This window comes from Clupea harengus, chromosome 16 (genome assembly GCF_900700415.2).
Source record: "Clupea harengus chromosome 16, Ch_v2.0.2, whole genome shotgun sequence".
Taxonomy (NCBI): domain Eukaryota; kingdom Metazoa; phylum Chordata; class Actinopteri; order Clupeiformes; family Clupeidae; genus Clupea; species Clupea harengus.
Genome location: NC_045167.1, coordinates 6980762 through 7000761, shown reverse-complemented (window position 1 = coordinate 7000761; position 20000 = coordinate 6980762). Strand labels below are relative to the sequence as shown.

Below are 20000 nucleotides of genomic sequence, written 5' to 3'. Positions count from 1 at the left end.
TAATCTCTTTTTCTTTCTGTCGCACACACACACACACACACACACACACAGACACTCTTTCATACATAAAAAAAAACACAAGAAAAAAAAAAAATCAAGAAAACCATTAGCAAGAACCTCATGCTAACACTCATCTAGTGATTTTGGTTTTGATCGACACATTCTGAAGTGAGGCAATCCCATTGGTTGACGGACATATAAGGGTGTGTGGGGTTGGTCCCCAGAGAGGACACGCCCCTAGAAATAGTTGCTACATTCTGAACATTCGATTTCTCCAACTAATTTACCTCATAAGATATTCTGTAGCACCCCCCCCATACCCATTGAGCTTACAGTGGACAAATCAAGGAGGAGGGACATTTTGTTTATGTTTATTCCGACTTTCATTGAAGAATGTTTATGAATCAAGTGATTTTGATCGTGAAAACAATAAGTATCCCACGGCAACACTATTGCTATTCCGAAACAATCCCATTACGCACCATTTCACTTGAGCAGAACCTGTCTGGTTCTCCTCACAGAGCTTGACTACATGCAAAGCAAATGCACTCAATGTTTTAAACATTCAATGTTTTATAGGGTTCCAGAAAGTTTCAACATTCTCACCACTGATCCTGGGACAGCAGTGACTGACGACCTTCTGAAAGTGTTGTGTGTTTACATCCAAATCACTTCCTGTAGGCATGACCGCTGACCCCAAATACTTCCCGTGGCTGTGTTCTCCTGATCACATCACTTCCAGCAGAAATGCCCTCGGACCCAAATTACTTTCTCTTTCTGGTGCGGATGGTGTGTTCATACACACGTGAGATTCTTTTTTCAGTGACGCACAGAAAAGGAAAAATAGATTAAATCTTGTCGGACAGGACGGAGGAGGGGTGATTGATGAATGATTAACAGAGACATTACAGAGGTACTGTCAATGAGACCCGTATGTGTGGCTGTGTGGGTACAAGTGTGTGTGTGGGTACGAGTTTGTGTGTGTGTGGGTACAAGTGTGTGTGTGGCTGTGTGGGTACGTGTATGTGTGGGTACGTGTGGGTACGAGTGTGTGTGCGTAAGGTAAAGTAGGTGTGCATGTGAGCGAGCAAGCGTGTGTGCGTGTGCGTGCATTCCTGACTAATGTGTATGACAACGCACTGGTTCTCTGGGGGGCAGTCACAGACAAGAGTTTGGTACAGAAAGGTCACCGGTTCGATCCCCTGGACCGGCAGGAAAAACGAGGGCGGACAGAATGAATAAACAGCCCTCAACATCTACGGCTGAAGTGCCCTTGAGCAGTCAGCTAACCCCCAACTGAAGGGTGTGTGTGTGTGTGTGTGTGTGTGTGTGTGTGTGTGTGTGTGTGTATGTGTGTGTGTTTGTGTCTGTGTTAAACGCAGAGTCCCAATTTGCCTCAGGGATTAATAAAGTATCTAAAAATCTAAAACAAAAGGAGTTTCCATAGCTGACGGAGAATAGGTGAATAATAATTAAAAAAAAGAACATAACATAAAAACAAAATTTCAAGCTCCTCTCCAATAAATAAGAGAAATAAAACAGAAATAAATAGGCAGGCAAGCCATTTTGTTTGTTTTTGTTTTGTTTTTCTCAAAGCAGCATCAAGTCTCTACTCATCCTCATTCTCCTCTCGTCTCTGTCTCTCTGTCGTCCTCTCTTCCTCTTCCCCCTCCTCCTCCTCTTCTTCTTCTTTCTCGTCCTCTTCCTCGTCCGAGTCACCAAAGGTGTGTTCCTGCATGTGTGTGAAGGTGTGTGAGCGGGCGGCCACCTGTGCGGCGATGGCGGAGCTGAAGCTCAAGGCTTGTGCGCCGTGGATCTCCGTCAGCCTGTCCATCACCGTCAGGGCAGGGATCCGCGGCGCCATGGGGTTAAGTCCGTCTCCTGACTCCGCCCCGGCGGCTTCTGGCGTCCCATCATACTGAAAGAGCTGTGCCTTGATGTTCTCCTGCTCCCCGTCGCCGTCGGCGACAGATGCGGATACGCCACAGCTGAACTCATTCGCCTCCTCATTGACCTCTTGATGTCTCCCCTCTTCCTTCTCCTCCTCCTTTTCCTCCTCTCCTCTTTTCTCCTCCCCATCTTTTCTCTCCTCCTTTGCCTCTCTCCCTCCTTCTTCTCCCTGTTGCACGGCGACGTGGTTGCCCATGGAAACGTCCGGTTCAGAGTGGTCTGTCTGGTTGTTTGGCTCTGATGTTTCCTCAGCAACGGGCTTCACAGCAGCTAGATGTGTGTCAAAAAAAAAAAAAAAAAAAAAAAAAGAGTAAAGAAAAAAGCAGAAACCAATATTAATACCAATAACCAAAACACAGTCCCCTCTTTCATATGCAGAATAATCTGTCTTTTGTTCATTGCTCACATTTAAGTACTCATTTCATCTGAAAGTAGGATGTGGACAGGGGAGTGAGACTGACAGGGCAGAGGCTAGAGGCTAGAGGCTAGAGCAGAATATAGAACGGAGGGACAGAGAGAGTGGAAACCTTCGGTTCTAAAACCTAGAGCTTAGGTGTGTTTCCGGTGTTGAGAAAAAAACCTTCTGTTCTAAAGCCTACAGCTTAGGTGTGTTTCCTGAGGTGAGAAAGAAAACAGATGTTTTGTGTCTGCACAGAGACAACGTTTTTCCAACATGGATTTTACTCCATTTGTTCTATACATTCCAGCCAGGTGTACAGTTTTTACAACGTTGTTATAGTTACTGCAGCAGTTATTACAGTAGCAGTACAATGTATGTGTGCGTTTCCGTTTCCGTTTCTGTGTGTGTGTGTGTGTGTGTGTGTGTGTGTGTGTGTGTGTGTGTGTGTGTGTGGGGTGTGTGTGTGTGTGTTTGTGTGTTTGTGTGTGTGTGTGTGTGTGTGTGTGTGTGTATATATGTGTGTGTATGTGTGTGTGTGTGTGTGGTGTGTGTGTTTGTGTTTGAGTTTGTGTGAGTGTGTGTGTGTGTGCACGAGAAAAGAGAAAGCAGACAAACATCTTGCTTTCTGGGTAATGAAATTTGTACCGCTGGTCAAGATGGCCACCAGTTATTGATTTCTAGGGCACTGCAGACACAGGGGAGGGAGGAATCAGAAATAAGATACCATTTTAGACAGCTGGAAAGCAGCCAGTGTGTGTGTGTGTGTGTGTGTGTGTGTGTGTGTGAAGAGAAAGCAGCCAGTATGTGTGTGTGTGTGTGTGTGTGTGTGTGTGTGTGTGTGTGTGAAGAGAAAGCAGCCAGTATATGTGTGTGTGTGTGTGTGTGTGTGTGTGAAGAGAAAGCAGCCAGTGTATGTGTGTGTGTGTGTGTGTGTGAGTGACTGAGAGTGTGTGTGTCTCTTTGACTGTGCGTGAGTGTGTATGTGTGTGTTGCTTTGCTTGGTGAAGGAACAAGTACGTACGTGTGTGGTATGTATGTATGTATGTATGTATGTATGTATGTATAGGTGTGTGTGTGTGTGTGTGGTGTGTGTGTGTGTGTGTGTGTGTGCGCTACCTTGCTCGTTGAAGAGCAGTACTTGTCGTTTGTGTCTCTCCGTCTCTGAGGCACGGAACCCCAGCACTGATTTAAGTTCTAGAAGAACCCGCTTAGACTCTTCCCCTTCTCTCCTCATGCGCTCCAGTTCCCATGGTGACAACGACGACAATCCATATTCTGGTTCGGAGTCGGAATCGGACACATACGCCTCCAACTCCTGACCAATCAGAAAGCAGGTAGACCGGCTCAATCATTTACCCCTCCAGTTACGGAGGAGGACACACAAACAAGAAATATACTGACCAATCACACAAGAGGAAAACAAAACTAAACCATTTACTGAGATGTTGCGCACACACACACACACACACACACACACACTCTGTCACACAGTCTTCCACACGCCAAAACATGCGCACACACACACACACAAACACACCTGTTCCTCGGGCACTGGGTCTCTGTCAGTGATCAGGCTCACCGGCCTAATGGGGGGCTGGGGGACAAGTGGGGGGGAATCCTCCGAACCATCTGGACTTCCTGAAGAGCACACACACACACACACACACACACACACACACACACACTGCATTATCCAACAATCTGTTCAAAGAACACATGGTCAAGACTGAAGGCATATTGGGCATCAGATTTACAGCAGCTCTAAGGATGGTTTAATTTATCCCCAGCAGTCACACCAATTACACCTTATGTTTGTTTATTAGCCGTGATAGCTTCTTATGATTGTTTTATTCACATTAAACACTTAATAAGTTTTGTAACTATCGTTTTATTTTATTTACATGCTGTTAGGAAGTGTTTCATTCATTTGTATTTGATATCAGTATCATTTCATAGGGACTCCTCAAAAATACTATTACTAGTGGTAAGCCCAATGCAATGACTAAATAACTAGCGTGTGTGTGCGTGTGCGTGTGCGTGCGCGTGCGCGTGCGCGTGCGCGTGCGTGTGTGTCCAATGCAATGACTAGATAACTGATCAGTTTGCCAAGTGCAAACACCATCATGTCCATATAGTGGTGCACTTTAAGAGGTATTGAGCTCTTTGAAAGATGATATGCGCACAGGCAGAGATAGGCCAGGTTAATGTCCATTAAACACAGAGGCTGCTGTCACTGCTGTAGCCAGTACAGACCATAAACCCCGTCAGTCTGTGGACCAGTGTTTATGGTTGCAATAACTTACAGAACGGCAGGTGGAAATGTACACTGCCGTGTTGTGTGCGTGTGTGTGTGTGTACGTGCCTGTGTGCATGTGTGAGACAGAGAAAGAAAGAAAGAAAGAAAGAAAGAAAGAAAGAAAGAAAGATAAGCAGTTTTTTCATGTGCATCTGTAGCTCTTCAGATTGAGGCATGGAGTGTATCAAGTCAACGACATGTTTGAACGTCTGTGTGAACATGTGTGTGTCTGTGTCTTAGGTTAATGAAACCCATGTATCAGTGTGTGTGTGTGGTGGACATATCTCACACACGGAAAATTCACTCACACCCACCCACACAGACAGACACACACATACCTGTGCAGTTGGTGGCCCTGCGTAGCATCTTGTCCACCTGGGTGAGTGTGTCGTCCCAGATGCCATTGCTGGCCTGCATGTGGGGCTGCAGGAGACTCAGGCGCTCCTGGAGCTCCTGGTAACCAGCCACCGTCATGGCAACTGTCTCCTTGGCCACCATCTGCTTCTCCAACTCATCCTCCAGGATGATCACCCTGAAGAAAAGTTAGCCATTACAACAAACAAACAAACAAACAAACAAACACACACACACACACACACACAAAAGCACCTTGAGAAGTTGGAGTATAATCACACACACAAATACTTATGCAGATTTAGGCTACGGGTTACAAGAAGGTGACGGTTGAGAGGAACTCCACTGAAATGAAAGACACCCAGTATGTGACCCAGAGACATAAAGGATCTCCTGACAATTTCTCTCCATTTTAATAACAATTTTGATGATACATTTAAAGGGAAAACCTTTAAACTGAAAACAACTTTATTTCAGTTTTGCGTCTTCATTACTGTGATGAATTTTATAGATCAGACTAACATACTTTTCGGTCAGTGAGGAGACTATGTTTCAGTCATATTCATAATTCATAATTTATGCTGCAAGGTGTTTTCATTGACGGATTCTCCAGCAGAAATTCTCCTACCACTTAGACATTGATAAAGACTGCCCCCCTGTGGCACTATAGGGAACTGTTTTTTTTTTTTGCTGTCCAGGGATGGTACTTTGCAGGCCATTTTACCCTCATAGACAGAAACAGACAAAGAGAAAACCTAGGCATGGAGTGTGTTGACATCCTTACACTTTGTTGTGTTTGTGTGTGAGTGAGAGAGTATGTATGTATGTATGTATGTGTGTGTGTGTGTGTGTGTGTGTGTGAGAGAGAGTATGTATGTATGTGTGTGTGTGAGAGAGAGAGTATGTGTGTGTGTATGTGTGAGAGATAGAGAGTATGTGTGTGTGTGCGTGAGGAAGAGAGTATGTGTGTGTGCGTGAGGAAGAGAGTATGTGTGTGTGTGTGAGGAAGAGAGAATGTGTGTGTGTGTGTGTGTGTGTGTGTGTGTGTGTGTGAGAAAATGTGTGTGCGTGTGTGATGAGTAGAGTTTTCAGGTGTAACTGCAGGCTTCGGACAGAGGCGTGGAGTGTGTTGAATTGTGTTAGAGTGTGTGTGTGTGTGTGTGTGTGTGTGTGTGTGTGTGTGTGTGTGTGTGTGTGAGATACGTACTCATTGAGTAGTGTTTTCAGGTGTAACTGCAGGCTTCGGACCGAGGCGTGGAGTGTGTTGAGCTCGTGACACCTCTGTCGCGTGTGTGAGTGTGTCCTCTCACTCTGGGACTGCAACTGCATCTCAAAGTAGCGGTGGAAGTCGTAACTGCGCTGCAGGTCGCCGAGGCAACCACTCAGGGTGTGCTGGAGGGGGCTGGTCACCGTGGTGATAGCCTGGTGCATGATGAGACTGGAATCCTCCTGTCGCCCCGGCGACATCAGAAGAGCCAATCGACGGAAGAACTCAGAGCTTTGTCCCACCCACAACTGGAACAGCATCTGAAAACAAGCGTGTGTGTGTGTGAGTGTGAGTGCGTGCGTGAGTGTGTGTGTGTGTGGGTACAGTGTGTGTGTGAGTGTGTGTGAGTGTGTGTACAGTGTGTGTGAGTGTGCAGTGTGTAAATATGGGTGACATTTATATCTGGATCCCACTAAAAGCATCATACTGGCAAAGACAGAAGATGTTTTAGTTACGGAATCAGTAGGTCTGACAGTGGTTGTGTGTGACAGAGAATCAATGTGTGCATGTTACTGTGTGAGTCCATTAGTGTGTGTGTGTATGTGTGTGTGTGTGCGCACCTGTGTTGACATTTACACAAGAATACTTGCATGCGCACCTGTGTTTACATATATGTGCTTGTGTGTGTGTGTGTTCGCGTTCGTCCACCTTGAGCGCTGACAAACTGTGTGTGTGTTTATGCGTGTGTGTGTGTGTAAGTGCATGTGTATACAAGTGTGTGTGCGTGTGTTTACCTTGTCTACTGGTGGGCTATAAGTCAATGGTGTGTGTGTGTGTGTGTGTGTGTGTGTGTGTGTGTGTGTGTGTGTGTGTACCTTGAGTGCTGGCAGGCTGTAGTCATCGGTGAGTTCCTGCACCTGGTCATCAGTGAGATGTTCCGCCCCCAGGCCCAAACCGAGCTCTTTGATTGGTACGCTGGACACGTAGTTCACCACATTATCCATCTCAGAGGACAGAGGGAACCTGGGGCTAGAGTTAAGGGCCAACTCTCAAAGGAACATACACACAAACACATTCAGAAATTCACAAACATGACTGCTATACACACACACAGACAAAGCACTCTCTCGCACACAACATTTCTTTCCCTAAATAATACCCTCTTTCTCAGACATTAACACACACCCATACTTACTGTTTACTACCTACTGTGTAATGCGATACTTATACATGTTTGCCCAGCGCTACTCACACAAACACAGTGCAACTTGAACATACACACTCACACTTGGTACCGCTCAACATACACTGGAGGCAGCACACACACACACACACACACACACACACACACACACACACACACACACACACACACACACACACACACACACACACACACACACACACACACACACACATACTCCACAGGTTGTGTGTGTTGTCATGGAGATTGAAGGATACGACTTGAGCATGAGGCAGGTGGCGAGACGGGAGGCTCGGAAGGCGGAGCGAAGGCTCTGATAGGCGGCTTTGCGTAGGCCAATCAGCTGCTGGCCCCGAGGAGTTCCCGCTCTGTTGAAGGGACAGGCGGCGCTTACCCTGTCGAGCAAACTTGACAAGTGAAACGTGACTCGACTGTGCAGACGTCCCAGACCCAAAGATCACATAGAACATACACTAGGCTAAACATGCAACAGACACCACGCACACACAACACTACAAAACACAGACAGTATGCTAAAGCTAAACGTTAAACAACGCACACACAACACTACAAAACACAGACAGTATGCTAAAGCTAAACGTTAAACAACGCACACACAACACTACAAAACACAGACAGTATGCTAAAGCTAAATATGGTACACCACTTGACAAACACTTCACTACACTGTGTAAACGTTAAAAACACATAACACAACACACATGTACATCACAAAACACAATGCAGACTTAATGTCAAGGTTACACAAGCCACAAACACTACTACTACGCACACACACAATGCAACACACACTATTAACTCTTCACACACACACATACTGACGAAACGTAGACTAAATACACTATGCTACATATATGACACTGTGTCACAGTCAACCACAATGCACACATGCCAAAATGTGCAAGTCTACAGGTGAGATACACACACACACACTCACAGGTCAGAACATGCAAGTTATCAGGTGAGATACAGCCATACAGACACACACACACACACACACACACACACACACACACACACACACACACACACACACACACACACACACAGACGCACAAAATCCTATACTATCTGGACACACAGTACACTCACAAGACCAAAAGCAAACAGAACAGACATAAGCAGACAGTGCAGTATGATATATGTAAACGAGTGCACATGCAGTGTGTGTGTGTGTGTGTGTGTGTGTGGGACAGTGCAGTGAAATGACTGGACCTATGTTGACCTAATGTGAGTCATGGGTCAAGAACATGTCTCTGTGAAATCTCCAAACCAACTTTTCATGGTTTCTCTGTTTCTTTCTCTTTCTCTCTCTCTCTCTCTCTCTCTCTCTCTCTCTCTCTCTCTCTCTCTCTCTCTCTCTCTCTCTCTCTCTCTCTCTCTCTCTCTCTCTCTCTCTCTCTGTCTGTGTGTCTGTGTGTGTGTGTGTGTGTGTGTGTGTGTGTTTGTGTAAATGATACATGATTTGTACAGTAAAAATCATAAAAGGGGCCACAGGACTGAGTGAGTCAGTCATTGAGCGGAGAACAAAGCCTGGCTTTCTCTTTGTGTTTAAGTCTGAGAGGTTATGGGGGATGGGACGTTCCTTAAAAGAGCCTTTTGTTCCCACACTTCTCTAAAGGTGTCTTGAGAATCGCTCCTTCGAGGCTAGTGATCTTGAGAGAAATAAGAGAAATAGGCCAAAGGTGTTTGGGTTTGTTTAGACTCTATGCAGAACCAGTTGTTAAGTCCAACGATCCGCCGTCTGAAGTGACATGCGGTTCCTTTCAATGTTTGATCTTTAAAATGAGGAACTAGATGAGCATTTATTGGACTTCGATTACATTAGATCATCCTTCAGCGTGGACAGGGGTTAAAGTACAATCTTGATGGAGCGCTTACTCCGAACACATTTGCATAGAGCAGGTAACCGTGTCTTAGGGAAGGCTCTTTGGCTTACGGAGGCTTTCCAACCGAGCATAGAAGAGTTTAGGCAAATATTGGTGCTTCAGATTTGGCCATCCTTCACTCCCCCCAGTTGCTCTGACTCTGCTCTCTAAAGTATCTGTTAGTGTTGGTTTCAAAATGTCAGTCTGGAGGCTAAACTGCTGATTGACTGAGGATCTTGTGAGGGATAGTGTGTGTGTGTGTGTGTGTGAGAGAGAGAACGAGAGAAAATGAAACTGATGCTGCAAAATAATGTATTTAGTGCGTAGGTAATTTTCCAGTCCACCACACTGTTAACTTTTAAAAGGTGTGTGTGTGTGTGTGTGTGTGTGTGTGTGTGTGTGTGTGTGTGTGTGTGTGTGTGTGTGTGCCAGTTCGAACATGGGTGTGTGGGCATGCCCATGGTTGTGAGTGTGTGTGTGCTTGTGTGTCTGTGAGTGTGTGTTTGTGAAAGAGCGTACATTCCACTGTGACTGAGTGTTTTCAGGTGTGTTTTTGTTATAAATGTGTGTGTGCATGCCAGTGTCCCATAAGTGTGTGTGTGCATGCCATTGTGAGTGTGTGAGTGTGTGAGTGTGCTCTTACAGTGTGAATCCGCGGTAGATAACTTCTGTCTCCTGGACCAATCGGAGTGTTTTCCTGCAGACGCTGGTCAGTGTGCGGCTCTCTGTCACCAGACGCTCCACACACACACACTGCTCCCACACACACTTCTGCTGCAGCGCTCGCTGTCTAAGAGCAAAGCCCCGCAACACCATGCACACACTCAGGCACAACACACACACCCCTGGAGACAGGCCGAAGCATTCGCACGCACACATTGCAGCCAGGACCGCCACCAAACACACCAGGACAGAGACATCCCTGCAGAGAAAAAAAGAAGTGTGTAAAAAAGTGTGTAAATGTGTGTTAATGTGTGTGTGTTAATGTGTGTGTGTGTGTGTGTACGGTGTGTGTTTGTGTGTTCATGTGTGTTCATGTGTGTGTGTTAATGTGAGTGTGTTAATGTGTATTAATGTTTGTGTGTGTGTGTGTGTGTGTGTGTGTGTGTGTGTGTTTGCTAATGTGTGACTCACATGTGTTAATGTGTGTGAGTGTGTGTGTGGTAATGTGTGTAAGTGTGTGTGAGTCTTTCTCTGTATGAGTCTGTGTGTGAGACAGAGCATGGAATGAATGTGTGAGTGTGTTTCACAGTGTGTGAGTGTGTGTAAGAGTGTGTGAATAAAGTGTGTGTATGCTACTCTGTGTGTGTGTGTGTGTGTGTGTGTGTGTGTGTGTGTGTGTGTGTGTGTGTGTGTGTGTGTGTGTGACTAAGTTTGTGTTGCATGCAGCATGAAAACAAAAAAAGGATGTCACTGCATAGTACACATGCTGCATACTGAATGTAGCCTACTTTCAGAATCATAAGGCATAACTGTGTCTGTGTGTGTCTGTGTGTGTCTGTGTGTGTCTGTGTGTGTCTGTGTGTGTCTGTGTGTGTCTGTGTGTGTGTGTCTGTGTGTGTGTGTCTGTGTGTGTCTGTGTGTCTGTGTGTGTCTGTGTGTGTCTGTGTGTGTCTGTGTGTGTCTGGTGTGTGTCTGTGTGTGTGTCTCTGTGTGTCTCTGTGTGTCTGTGTGTGTCTTGTGTGTGTTGTGTGTCTGTGTGTGTGTCTGTGTGTGTGTCTGTGTGTGTGTCTGTGTGTGTGTCTGTGTGTGTGTCTGTGTGTGTGTCTGTGTGTGTGTCTGTGTGTGTGTCTGTGTGTGTGTGTGTCTGTGTGTTGTGTGTGTCTGTGTGTGTGTGTGTGTGTGTGTCTCTGTGTGTGTCTGTGTGTGTCTGTGTGTGTCTGTGTGTGTCTGTGTGTGTCTGTGTGTGTCTGTGTGTGTCTGTGTGTGTGTCTGTGTGTGTCTGTGTGTGTCTGTGTGTGTCTGTGTGTGTCTGTGTGTGTCTGTGTGTGTCTGTGTGTGTCTGTCTGTCTCTGTGTGTGTGTGTGTGTGTGTGTGTGTGTGTGTGTGTGTGTCTGTGTGTGTGTGTGTGTGTGTGTGTGTCTGTGTGTGTGTGTGTGTGTCTGTGTGTGTGTGTGTGTAAGTATGCAGTACCAGACAGTGGGTTTGGCCAGTAGCTGGGGTCTGGGTAAGGCCGTGTCCACACTGGGGCAGGCAGAAGTAGCCGATCCCAGAGAGAGGATGCTGGGATCCAGCAGCTCGATGAGCTCAATGTCCTCCTGCAGCAAGACGTCCTGCGACAACACACAACGCAGGGCGTAGCGCCGAAACTCTTCATCCTAAAAACACACACAAACAACACACACAACACAACGTGACTGTTGCAACCTTGCACATCATCAGATCTTTGATTCAATGAATGATTCTGTGTACTAGTCCCCCCCACACTCACACACACACTTTCTCTTATGCACATTCATAAATATATTTCTCCCCACATACGCTGTCAGAAAAACAGAGAGAGAGAGAGAGAGAGGGTGACACAGAGAGAAGGAGGAGAAGGACTGAGAGAGTCATGACAGGAAAAAAGAAATGGACGTGGCCTAGGTCACTGACTGCACTGTTGCCTAGGTAACCCTTACCAGCTGTCGTTCATGTTGTTGTGTCGTGTTACTGCTGAAGACCACACTCAGGCGACGCATGGCTCCCGTGAGTTTCCTGATCCAGCTCTCCTGCGCGCGCGCACACACACACACACACACACACACACAAAATGTATCGTCACAGAAGTTTGGATGCAGTGTAAGTAAACTATGTGAACATAAATGTACAGTACCATGCTCTGGGTCCCCTTTTCTCTCTCTCTCACAAAGGAGATTATGACACAAACACACACAAACAGACTCTCTCTCTCTCTCTCTCACTCACACACACACACACACACACAGACACACACTTGTAAGCAATAGTGTATGTCCTTGACTGAAATGTTCCCCATGCCTGGATGAAGCGTTGAAGCGATCGTTAAAATCGCAAAGCATAACTAATCTGCTGTGACCATCAAAACACACACACACTTCAAATACCAAATATACGGACACACACAGAGCTGACCTACTATAGTGACAAATAAATCACACACACACACACACACACACGCAGACAGATTGATTATTGATTTTTTCTTTCATACATCAGAAATTAAGGCATCCATGAGAACACTGCTCCGCCCCCACAAACCCCCCCACCCCCACCAAACAAACACACACTATTTTGAGATTTCACACAGCTGCCCCCACCCCCCTCACCCCAAGTCCACACTAAAGAAAGACCCAAAACATCTAGGGCTATTATCACCAGGAGGACACCAAGGAGGACACCAAGGAACGCTCATTAAAGTATTCACACTTCACCCTCTCACCCCCTCAGCACTAGCTACCAAACATTCCACTCGCAGACTATTCAAGACATGCCAACAGAAGACCCGGCATTGGGCCTAGTGAAACACTCACACACACACACACACACACACACACACACACACACACACACACACACACACACACACACACACACACACACACACACACACACACACACACACACACACACACTATAAGATCAAGACCAGAGCCTTGTGAAACATTAAGTATTGCGCGCACACACATACACACACAGACGGTCTTGCCAACTTTTGCCCTGTTATAATCGGTCTTTAGTATTCCACTGGTGCAACACTGAGAATATCCCTGGACCATTGTGTCATCTTACAAGAGAGAAAGAGAGAGAGAGAGAGATAGAGAAAAGAGAGAGAGGAGGGAGAGAGGGAGAGAAAGAGACGGAAGAGAGAGGGAGAGAAAGAGATGGAAGGAGGAGGAGCGAGAGAATTTCAAGGTCACACAACGGTAGTATGAAACAGAAAATATGCTTCAGTACACACATACACACACACACTCCATTCCTCAGTGTGTGTGACTGTTTCAGATTGATACAAGCAACAAGCAGTGTCAGCTTATTGCCTCTCTCAGACAGAGACAGACAGACAGACAGACAGACAGACAGACACACACACACACCACACACACAAACGCGAGTGCGCACACTTTATTGAACATTCGTCACTCTCGTGTGCTTTCTGTAGCTGCAGGCAGGAATCTCTCTCTCCCATCAGGATGTCATACACAATAACCCCAAACATTAAACAGACCCACGACATCACTTCCTGTCCATCTTATCAAACTCAGTGCAGACTCGCCATCCCATCACAGATTCTCATTGACTCTCTCGCTACCCTGCCTGCATAATGCTCACACACACACACACACACACACACACACACACACACACACACACACACACACACACACATTTAAGCTAATCTATATGGAATTCCCCTCGCACACACACACACACACAGGCACTAAATGAACAACAGACCCTCTCATTGAATCTCCACTGTCTTTATAAATGATAGGTCGAAGGTCGGCAGGGGCGGGGCAGAGTTGTCACTCACTTTCTGAGGGGGCGGGGCGTCGCGTGAACACGCCCCCTCGTCCTGAGCTCGGTCATCCTCCTGAGAAACGGGTGCACACGCTTCGAAATCAGTGTGTCCTAGATCCTGAAGATACTGGAACAGGGGAGAGTTCTAAAGGAACACAAACACAAACACACACACACACACACATCACCAAATTAGTGCTGGAGACAGGGAGCGAAAATGAGGGAGGGTGACACAGGGTGTGTGAGACAAGATGGCAGGAACATTTGGGGGAGAGATGTCCCTTCTGATGTACATTGTGTATACAGTACAGTAGAACATTATGGTCATGCCAATGAAGCTTCTTTTGAATTTGAGAGAGACAAAGAGAGAGAGAAAAAAAGGAAGAGAGAGAGGGAGGGAGAGAGACAGAAGGAGAGAGAAGGAGAGAGGGGAGGAGGGAGAGAGAGGGGGGGAGAGAGAGGGAGAGGAGGGAGAGAGACAGAAGGAGAGAGAAGGAGAGAGGGGGAGGAGAGAGAGGGAGAGGAGGGAGAGAAAAGTAGAGCAGAGAGAAGGAAGACAAATGATACAGACAGCAGACAAGGAGGATAACTGTGAGAGTGAGAGTGTGAGAGAGAGAGTCAGTGAGAGCGAGGAAGAGAGAGTGAGAGAGCGAGGAAGAGAGTGAGAGAGAGAGAAAGAGAGAGTGAGAGAGAGGGAGAAAGAGTGAGTGAGAAAGAGAGGAAGAGTGAGTGAGAAAGAGAGCGAGAAAGAGAGGGAGAAAGAGAGAGTGAGGGAAAGTGAGAGAGCGAGGGAGAGAGTGAGCGATAGAATCTTCATTTTATGACAGAGTCCAGCTTCACACAGTGTTACGGATCAACTAGCCCTCTCATAACCAAATCCCCCACATCCCCTATTCACGGGAGCCAGGCTTTGGTATTTTAGCTAAACTGATCCTTTGTGTTAGCTAAATTTCCCCCTTTAGCAAACACAATGGCCACCACACTCCCTCCAGCACGGCTGATCATGGGTTATATCCAACTGAAAATTAACTCCTCACAGGTTATCACAACCTCACAAACTGACAGAGAAGCCGACAGGTGAGCTAAGCAAAGTCCTCGTGGCTCTCCGCTAATGTCTATGGTGAAGCTGAATATTATGAACCTAATGTCTATGGTGGAGCTGAATATTTTAGAAATATACCATCACATGCTTGGTCCTGTGGCTCTCCGCTAATGTCTATGGTGGAGCTGGATATTAAGAATATACCTAATGTCTATGGTGGAGCGGAATATTAGGGAATATACCATCACATGCTTGGTCCTGTGGCTCAACGATTAAAGCACAGTGCTACGGCACCAAGGTCATGGGGTCAATAGCCAAGGATCACTAGTAGCCTACAGCTATCTGTACTGTATTATAATTATAAGCCACTTTGAGTAAAAGAAGGTTTGCTGAATGAATAAATGTGTATATCATAAGCACTTTCTCAGTCCCTCTGTCATTCAGTTTACGTCTATGAATCAGTCTCTCTATCCCTCTGTCCTGTTACCTCTCGTCCAATCCTCATCCTCCTGCCTGGCCTAGGGTAGTACGCCATCCTTTTCCTGCCTCGCTGCCTGCCGCTGCCTGCCGCTGCCGACCCAGACAGACTTCCCTCCAGGCTCCGCAGAACAGGAACCGACCCCGACTGCGCTCCTTTCACTCGGACCCGGGGACCGGCCGACCAGATTACCATTCCACACGGATTTGAGCAAAGCGTCTTAGTTGGCCCGAGTGTTTCCTCATCTGCTCTGTGCCCACCTAGCCAGCGCCCCAAGGCGGCTAAATCAACCTCTGCTAATCCCTCACTGGCTCCCCAATATGATTTTCAAATCTTACACAAACAAACTGTATCCACCTCATTATTTATGTTCAGACTTCAGCAAGAGGTGCAGTAGTTCAGACCTGAAGGACATATGGTGGGAGAGTAGAGAGAGTAACTAACTCATCGCTGACAGCTGCGGAGTTGAAGCCAGACCAGGGCCACATTAGGGCGGGAGCCACTGGACAGTCACCTTCGGTCTGGGAGAAGTCTAGTAAGTAAATGTGCCTGTGTAATGCACACCCCGTGCATATTTGTTCACTTTTCAAGGGAAGTTGTCATGCCTGCTGCGATGGTAGTGTCTATGTTTTCTAGTGTGGTGATGGTTGGCTGGCATGCTCCTTTGGAAAAGGTTGCTGGTGATTGGACTATCCCAAGTAAAGTTGAGCAGCGGTGAAGTCGCCTGTTTTCATGAGCCCAATTAGATCCGTGAATACAGGCAACCCTAACTGGATAATCTAAATTAGGCTATACTCCAAATCAGACACTAATCTACCATTACAACAGAGTAAACAAAGCGCCCGTTGATCTGAATTCAAAGCTTCCATCACAAGTTTCTGTAAAATCAGCTCGCTTGATGACCAGCAGCACTGATGCTGTTGGGAATGGCTCTTAGGAGTAAACGTCATTGCAAAGAGCAGAATGTGGCTCCAGTCTCATCCGTTTTCTCCTGAATGATCGGTAGCGTCAGCAGCCGTCTCGGTAATTGGGTCAGCGTTTTCCGGGTAAAAGTGGAGAACGGGGCGGCCACAGATATGATTTATGATCAACACAGACCCACAATTCACCTATCGGAGCGGATCAAAACACCCAGCTGTCCAGCCAACGTTACTTGGTCAGAGAGAGAAATAGACTTAACGTTAATGTGAACATGCAGTGTAGACTTGCATCACTCTATATAATCACCGAAGGATCAGCCGATCAATTCCATTGTCACTTCCTTCCCAGTTAACACCAAGTGAATAGGCCTACTGTATTTTAACGTTATGAGATTCAAAATCACGTTGATGCTTAAGATCTGATCAACTGACAGCACACTCAACTTTTCATCACATAAACCTCGCCCAAAGTTACCTACACCTGGTGATAGCAAGTTAACTAACTCACTACCTGGGTGCAAGTTAGCATGCTTAACTTATCGGTATGACGTTTACACACGTAGAACTACAGACGCATAATAACACACTATGCCTGGAGATATGGTGCCAGCTAGAGTTAACGTTACATAGCTGAGTTACAAACAGGTACAGACCGCACGCTGTCAGAGCAGTTTCACACACCCCACTGAGGAAATGGCCCTCATGAACAGGCTAACTGTTAGCAAACAATCACCATGTCAACTGCATTTGAATGACAAAAAAAGAATTCCCTTACATTATAGGCTATACTGTGCAAGTCAGCGCCTACTTGACACTAGCAACAATCCTCATGTGGAGTTGTAAGCTGACGGCATTAGCTTGTTAGCAAGTTAGCTGAGTACATTGCATCTGATTGCTATAAGCTACACATCAGGCGTCTGAGTAGCGTCAGCCCCAGTTTATATCAAGCGACTAAAGTCGTGTACACTGCCCAAAAAAGATTATGCTTACCTCGAACACCACATCTTCATCGAACTCCTCAGTCATTGCTCTCCGCCATGTATCTCAACGTCGCGCATTCTGGGATTGTAGTCGGGCAAATCAACAGCAGTTGGATGTTAAGCAAGTCCTCTAAATGCGCAAAGAAGATTCATCACGGAAACTACATTTCCCACAATCCATCGCTGACACACATTCCCATCGAAAGACTTTCGTGGTCCGGCTGCCTGGGAGCTCACGTACTCCTCCAGCGCCGGTTTAGGGTATTGCGCATCAAAGTTTCCGAGAGGAGAATCCAGAATAACTCCGTGCTCGGAAACCGACAAAACGGGAGAGAAAGGAAAGAGAATCGGCAAGTCTTTTTCTTCGGTGTCAGCAAAACAACGGCTTTTGGATGTAGCGCTGGAATTTTGCTTGGATTTCTTAAATGGGACTGTCAATGGCCCGGGACAAGGAAAGCATAGGAAAGCGGTCGCCTTGAATGCAAGTTATTCACAGACCGAGGAATCATGAGTTCAGGTTAGTTTCCTGTTGGAATCACGGTGTTGGAAGTGAGGAATAATATTGTCGACCAAGCAGTTTACTGCATTGTTCTTGAACAAGTTTAAACTCTGCTTTATGTACACACCTAACACAGTAACATTTTGATTGATTGAATCGCTTAGATTAACTCTCAAAGTTTAATCCCATTTTAAGTGAAGTTGTCTTTGTGGACAACGTTTCAGAGCTTGCTGTGAATATCCGTTTTACGCAAAGAGCAGCGGATGATGGAAAAAAAATTGAGCTGGGATGCGCAAAATCTAATAAAATCAAATCACAGTGTTTAAGTTACTGTTTCTGTTGTTCTATGCCCTTTCACAGATTCAAATACAGAACGCGACACAATTTAGCCGTGTGTAACGATGATTGTCTTGCTCTCTCTTTCTCTTTGTGTATGTGTGTGTGTGTGTCAAAATAGGGCACATATTTTCTTTTTGATTGGAAACAAAGAAGAGAAAATGCCACGCGTAGCTTAAGCGTTAAGTGTAACGTTACTCCATTGTTCAAGATCTCAACCCCGTTGCTTGTTCATCTCCAGAAGTCACAAGTTTTACAGCTCTCTAGCCAATCCTCTTTTAATGCCCCCAGAATAACTGTTAACAAATCTGCAACGTGTTTGCCCTAGTCAGCTAACGTTTCGCTGACTAATATAACCGGTAAATGACGATGCGTAAATATGCATAAAGTCGAAATTTAACAGTGACTGTAGAGTTACATATTTGTATTCGCCCGAGCTTGAGGGTATAGGGCTGACTGAGAGCATGATGATCACGTCTCGCGTGGAGCCTATTGTGTGTGTGTGTTGACTCGGGGATCCCCGCGCACGCTTCTTTCTATCCCTGGAATGCGTTCCTGTTTTTTATTTAGGCAATTCGTTTTGTTTACTTCAGTATCACTTGGTGTATCATTTTTGCCACTGAGTTGTTTAAACGCTCAAACACAAACTTGCAGAAAATGCTCCGTAGCAACTTGAGGCTTACTTCAGTTTAGCTTACTGTACGTGGCTAATATGCCATAGAAATATGTTGTCTGTTCGGGTGTCGGGTGTGAAATGACTTGAAGCTTGTGAGACAACTGCGGAGATCCTTTTGGCTGTAGGGTCTGGTCTGGACGAACTAGGCTCTTTTTTTTAGGATCACAGACACACACAGGCAGGCTGTCACTGCTCTTCGTTACTACTGCCACTATGTTTATATTTTGCAGTCTCTTGCAGTGTACTCCTTCTCTTTTCATCTTTTCATTTGTGTTGCTCTCTCTCTCTGTCCATCTTTCTCTTTAGGTGTGAAGAAGCCTCCAGTTGCCCCCAAACCCAAAGTGAAACCTCCACCCCCTCCTATTGCCCCAAAACCAGACCCTCTCCGCTTGCAACCATCACCGGCGGCAACCAAGAGGCCCAAACCAGCACTGGCTCCGAAACCATGTCCCTCCAAAACCAGCTCCAATCCACCGCCTAAGTCCAGCATAGCCAGGGTCCCTCCGAACACACACACGCCCCCCTCGCCGCGCACCGCGGAGACCACTCCACACACACTGCCGGACACACTCCACCTTCTCAACTCCAAGAACGACGCTCAGAGTCCCCAGAGTTCTCGGAGTACACACACGCGCTACATCATTAACACATGTGTGTGCGGGGAGAGCACCTGCGAACAGTGTCATCGTCTTGGCAACGGCGGTGACACCCACCTCCTCCTCTCCCTGCCTGGACAGAATGGCGGGGAGGAAGTGAGAGGGAGGAGAAAAGACGAGGAAGGAGAGCAGAATGGCGGCGTGGTCGCAGACCTCACACACACTCCTATCCAAGGAAAGGACCGAGCACACACACCAACAGGCATAGAGGATGTTACACACACACGCACGGACATGGAACAAACGGCACACACTCCAACAAACCCACCACAGACCCTCCACTCCATGTCAGCCGACTGTTCTCATGATTCACCCACACAAAATCACACACACTCCCCCCTCCCACACACACACTCCCCTCTCCCACAAACCAGGACGCGACGACGCAGGTCACCCAACACACCCTCTCCTGAACACACACCCACAGACACACCCAGCCCCTTGCAGAGGTGTCTCAGCAGGGGTGAGGTGAGGGCCGGCAGCGGAAGTCCGCAGTGTGAGTGCGACATCTCGCAGTGTGTGTGCGACGTGTCGCGGTGTGTGTGCGACGTGTCGCGGTGTATGTGCCGGGAGAAGAGTGTGATCTCACCGGTTCCTGCTCCCCCCAGCAAACCCCTCCCCAAGCCCATCCCAC

At 46.8% G+C, this 20000-nt stretch overlaps 2 protein-coding genes across 5 annotated transcripts in view; one reads left to right on the top strand and one right to left on the bottom strand.

Annotated features, from left to right (window-relative positions):
• Positions 1–17362, bottom strand: part of vezt (vezatin, adherens junctions transmembrane protein) — an 18627-nt gene extending 1265 nt beyond the window's left edge. The window contains exons 1-12 of one of the 4 annotated variants that reach the window (XM_031582485.2): positions 17210–17362; positions 13793–13924; positions 11922–12011; positions 11434–11618; positions 9944–10222; positions 7669–7818; positions 7083–7230; positions 6208–6527; positions 4985–5178; positions 3888–3988; positions 3467–3665; positions 1–2220 (exon numbers count right to left, since the gene is read on the bottom strand). The exon at positions 1–2220 is cut by the window's left edge and continues 1265 nt beyond it. In XM_031582485.2, the coding sequence (XP_031438345.1) occupies positions 1610–2220; positions 3467–3665; positions 3888–3988; positions 4985–5178; positions 6208–6527; positions 7083–7230; positions 7669–7818; positions 9944–10222; positions 11434–11618; positions 11922–12011; positions 13793–13924; positions 17210–17245 (2445 nt within the window). In that variant the 5' untranslated portion in view covers positions 17246–17362 and the 3' untranslated portion in view covers positions 1–1609. Of the gene's footprint in view, positions 2221–3466; positions 3666–3887; positions 3989–4984; positions 5179–6207; positions 6528–7082; positions 7231–7668; positions 7819–9943; positions 10223–11433; positions 11619–11921; positions 12012–13792; positions 13925–15308; positions 15553–17209 lie in introns of those variants that run through there. The other 3 variants (XM_012841762.3, XM_031582483.2, XM_031582484.2) reach the window with 3 other exon arrangements.
• A 109-nt stretch (positions 17363–17471) lies between these two features.
• Positions 17472–20000, top strand: part of fgd6 (FYVE, RhoGEF and PH domain containing 6) — a 22353-nt gene continuing 19824 nt past the window's right edge. The window contains exons 1-2 of the mRNA XM_031583352.2: positions 17472–17716; positions 19017–20000. The exon at positions 19017–20000 is cut by the window's right edge and continues 1327 nt beyond it. Coding sequence (XP_031439212.1) covers positions 17707–17716; positions 19017–20000 — 994 coding nt within the window. The 5' untranslated portion in view covers positions 17472–17706. The remainder of the gene's footprint in view (positions 17717–19016) is intronic.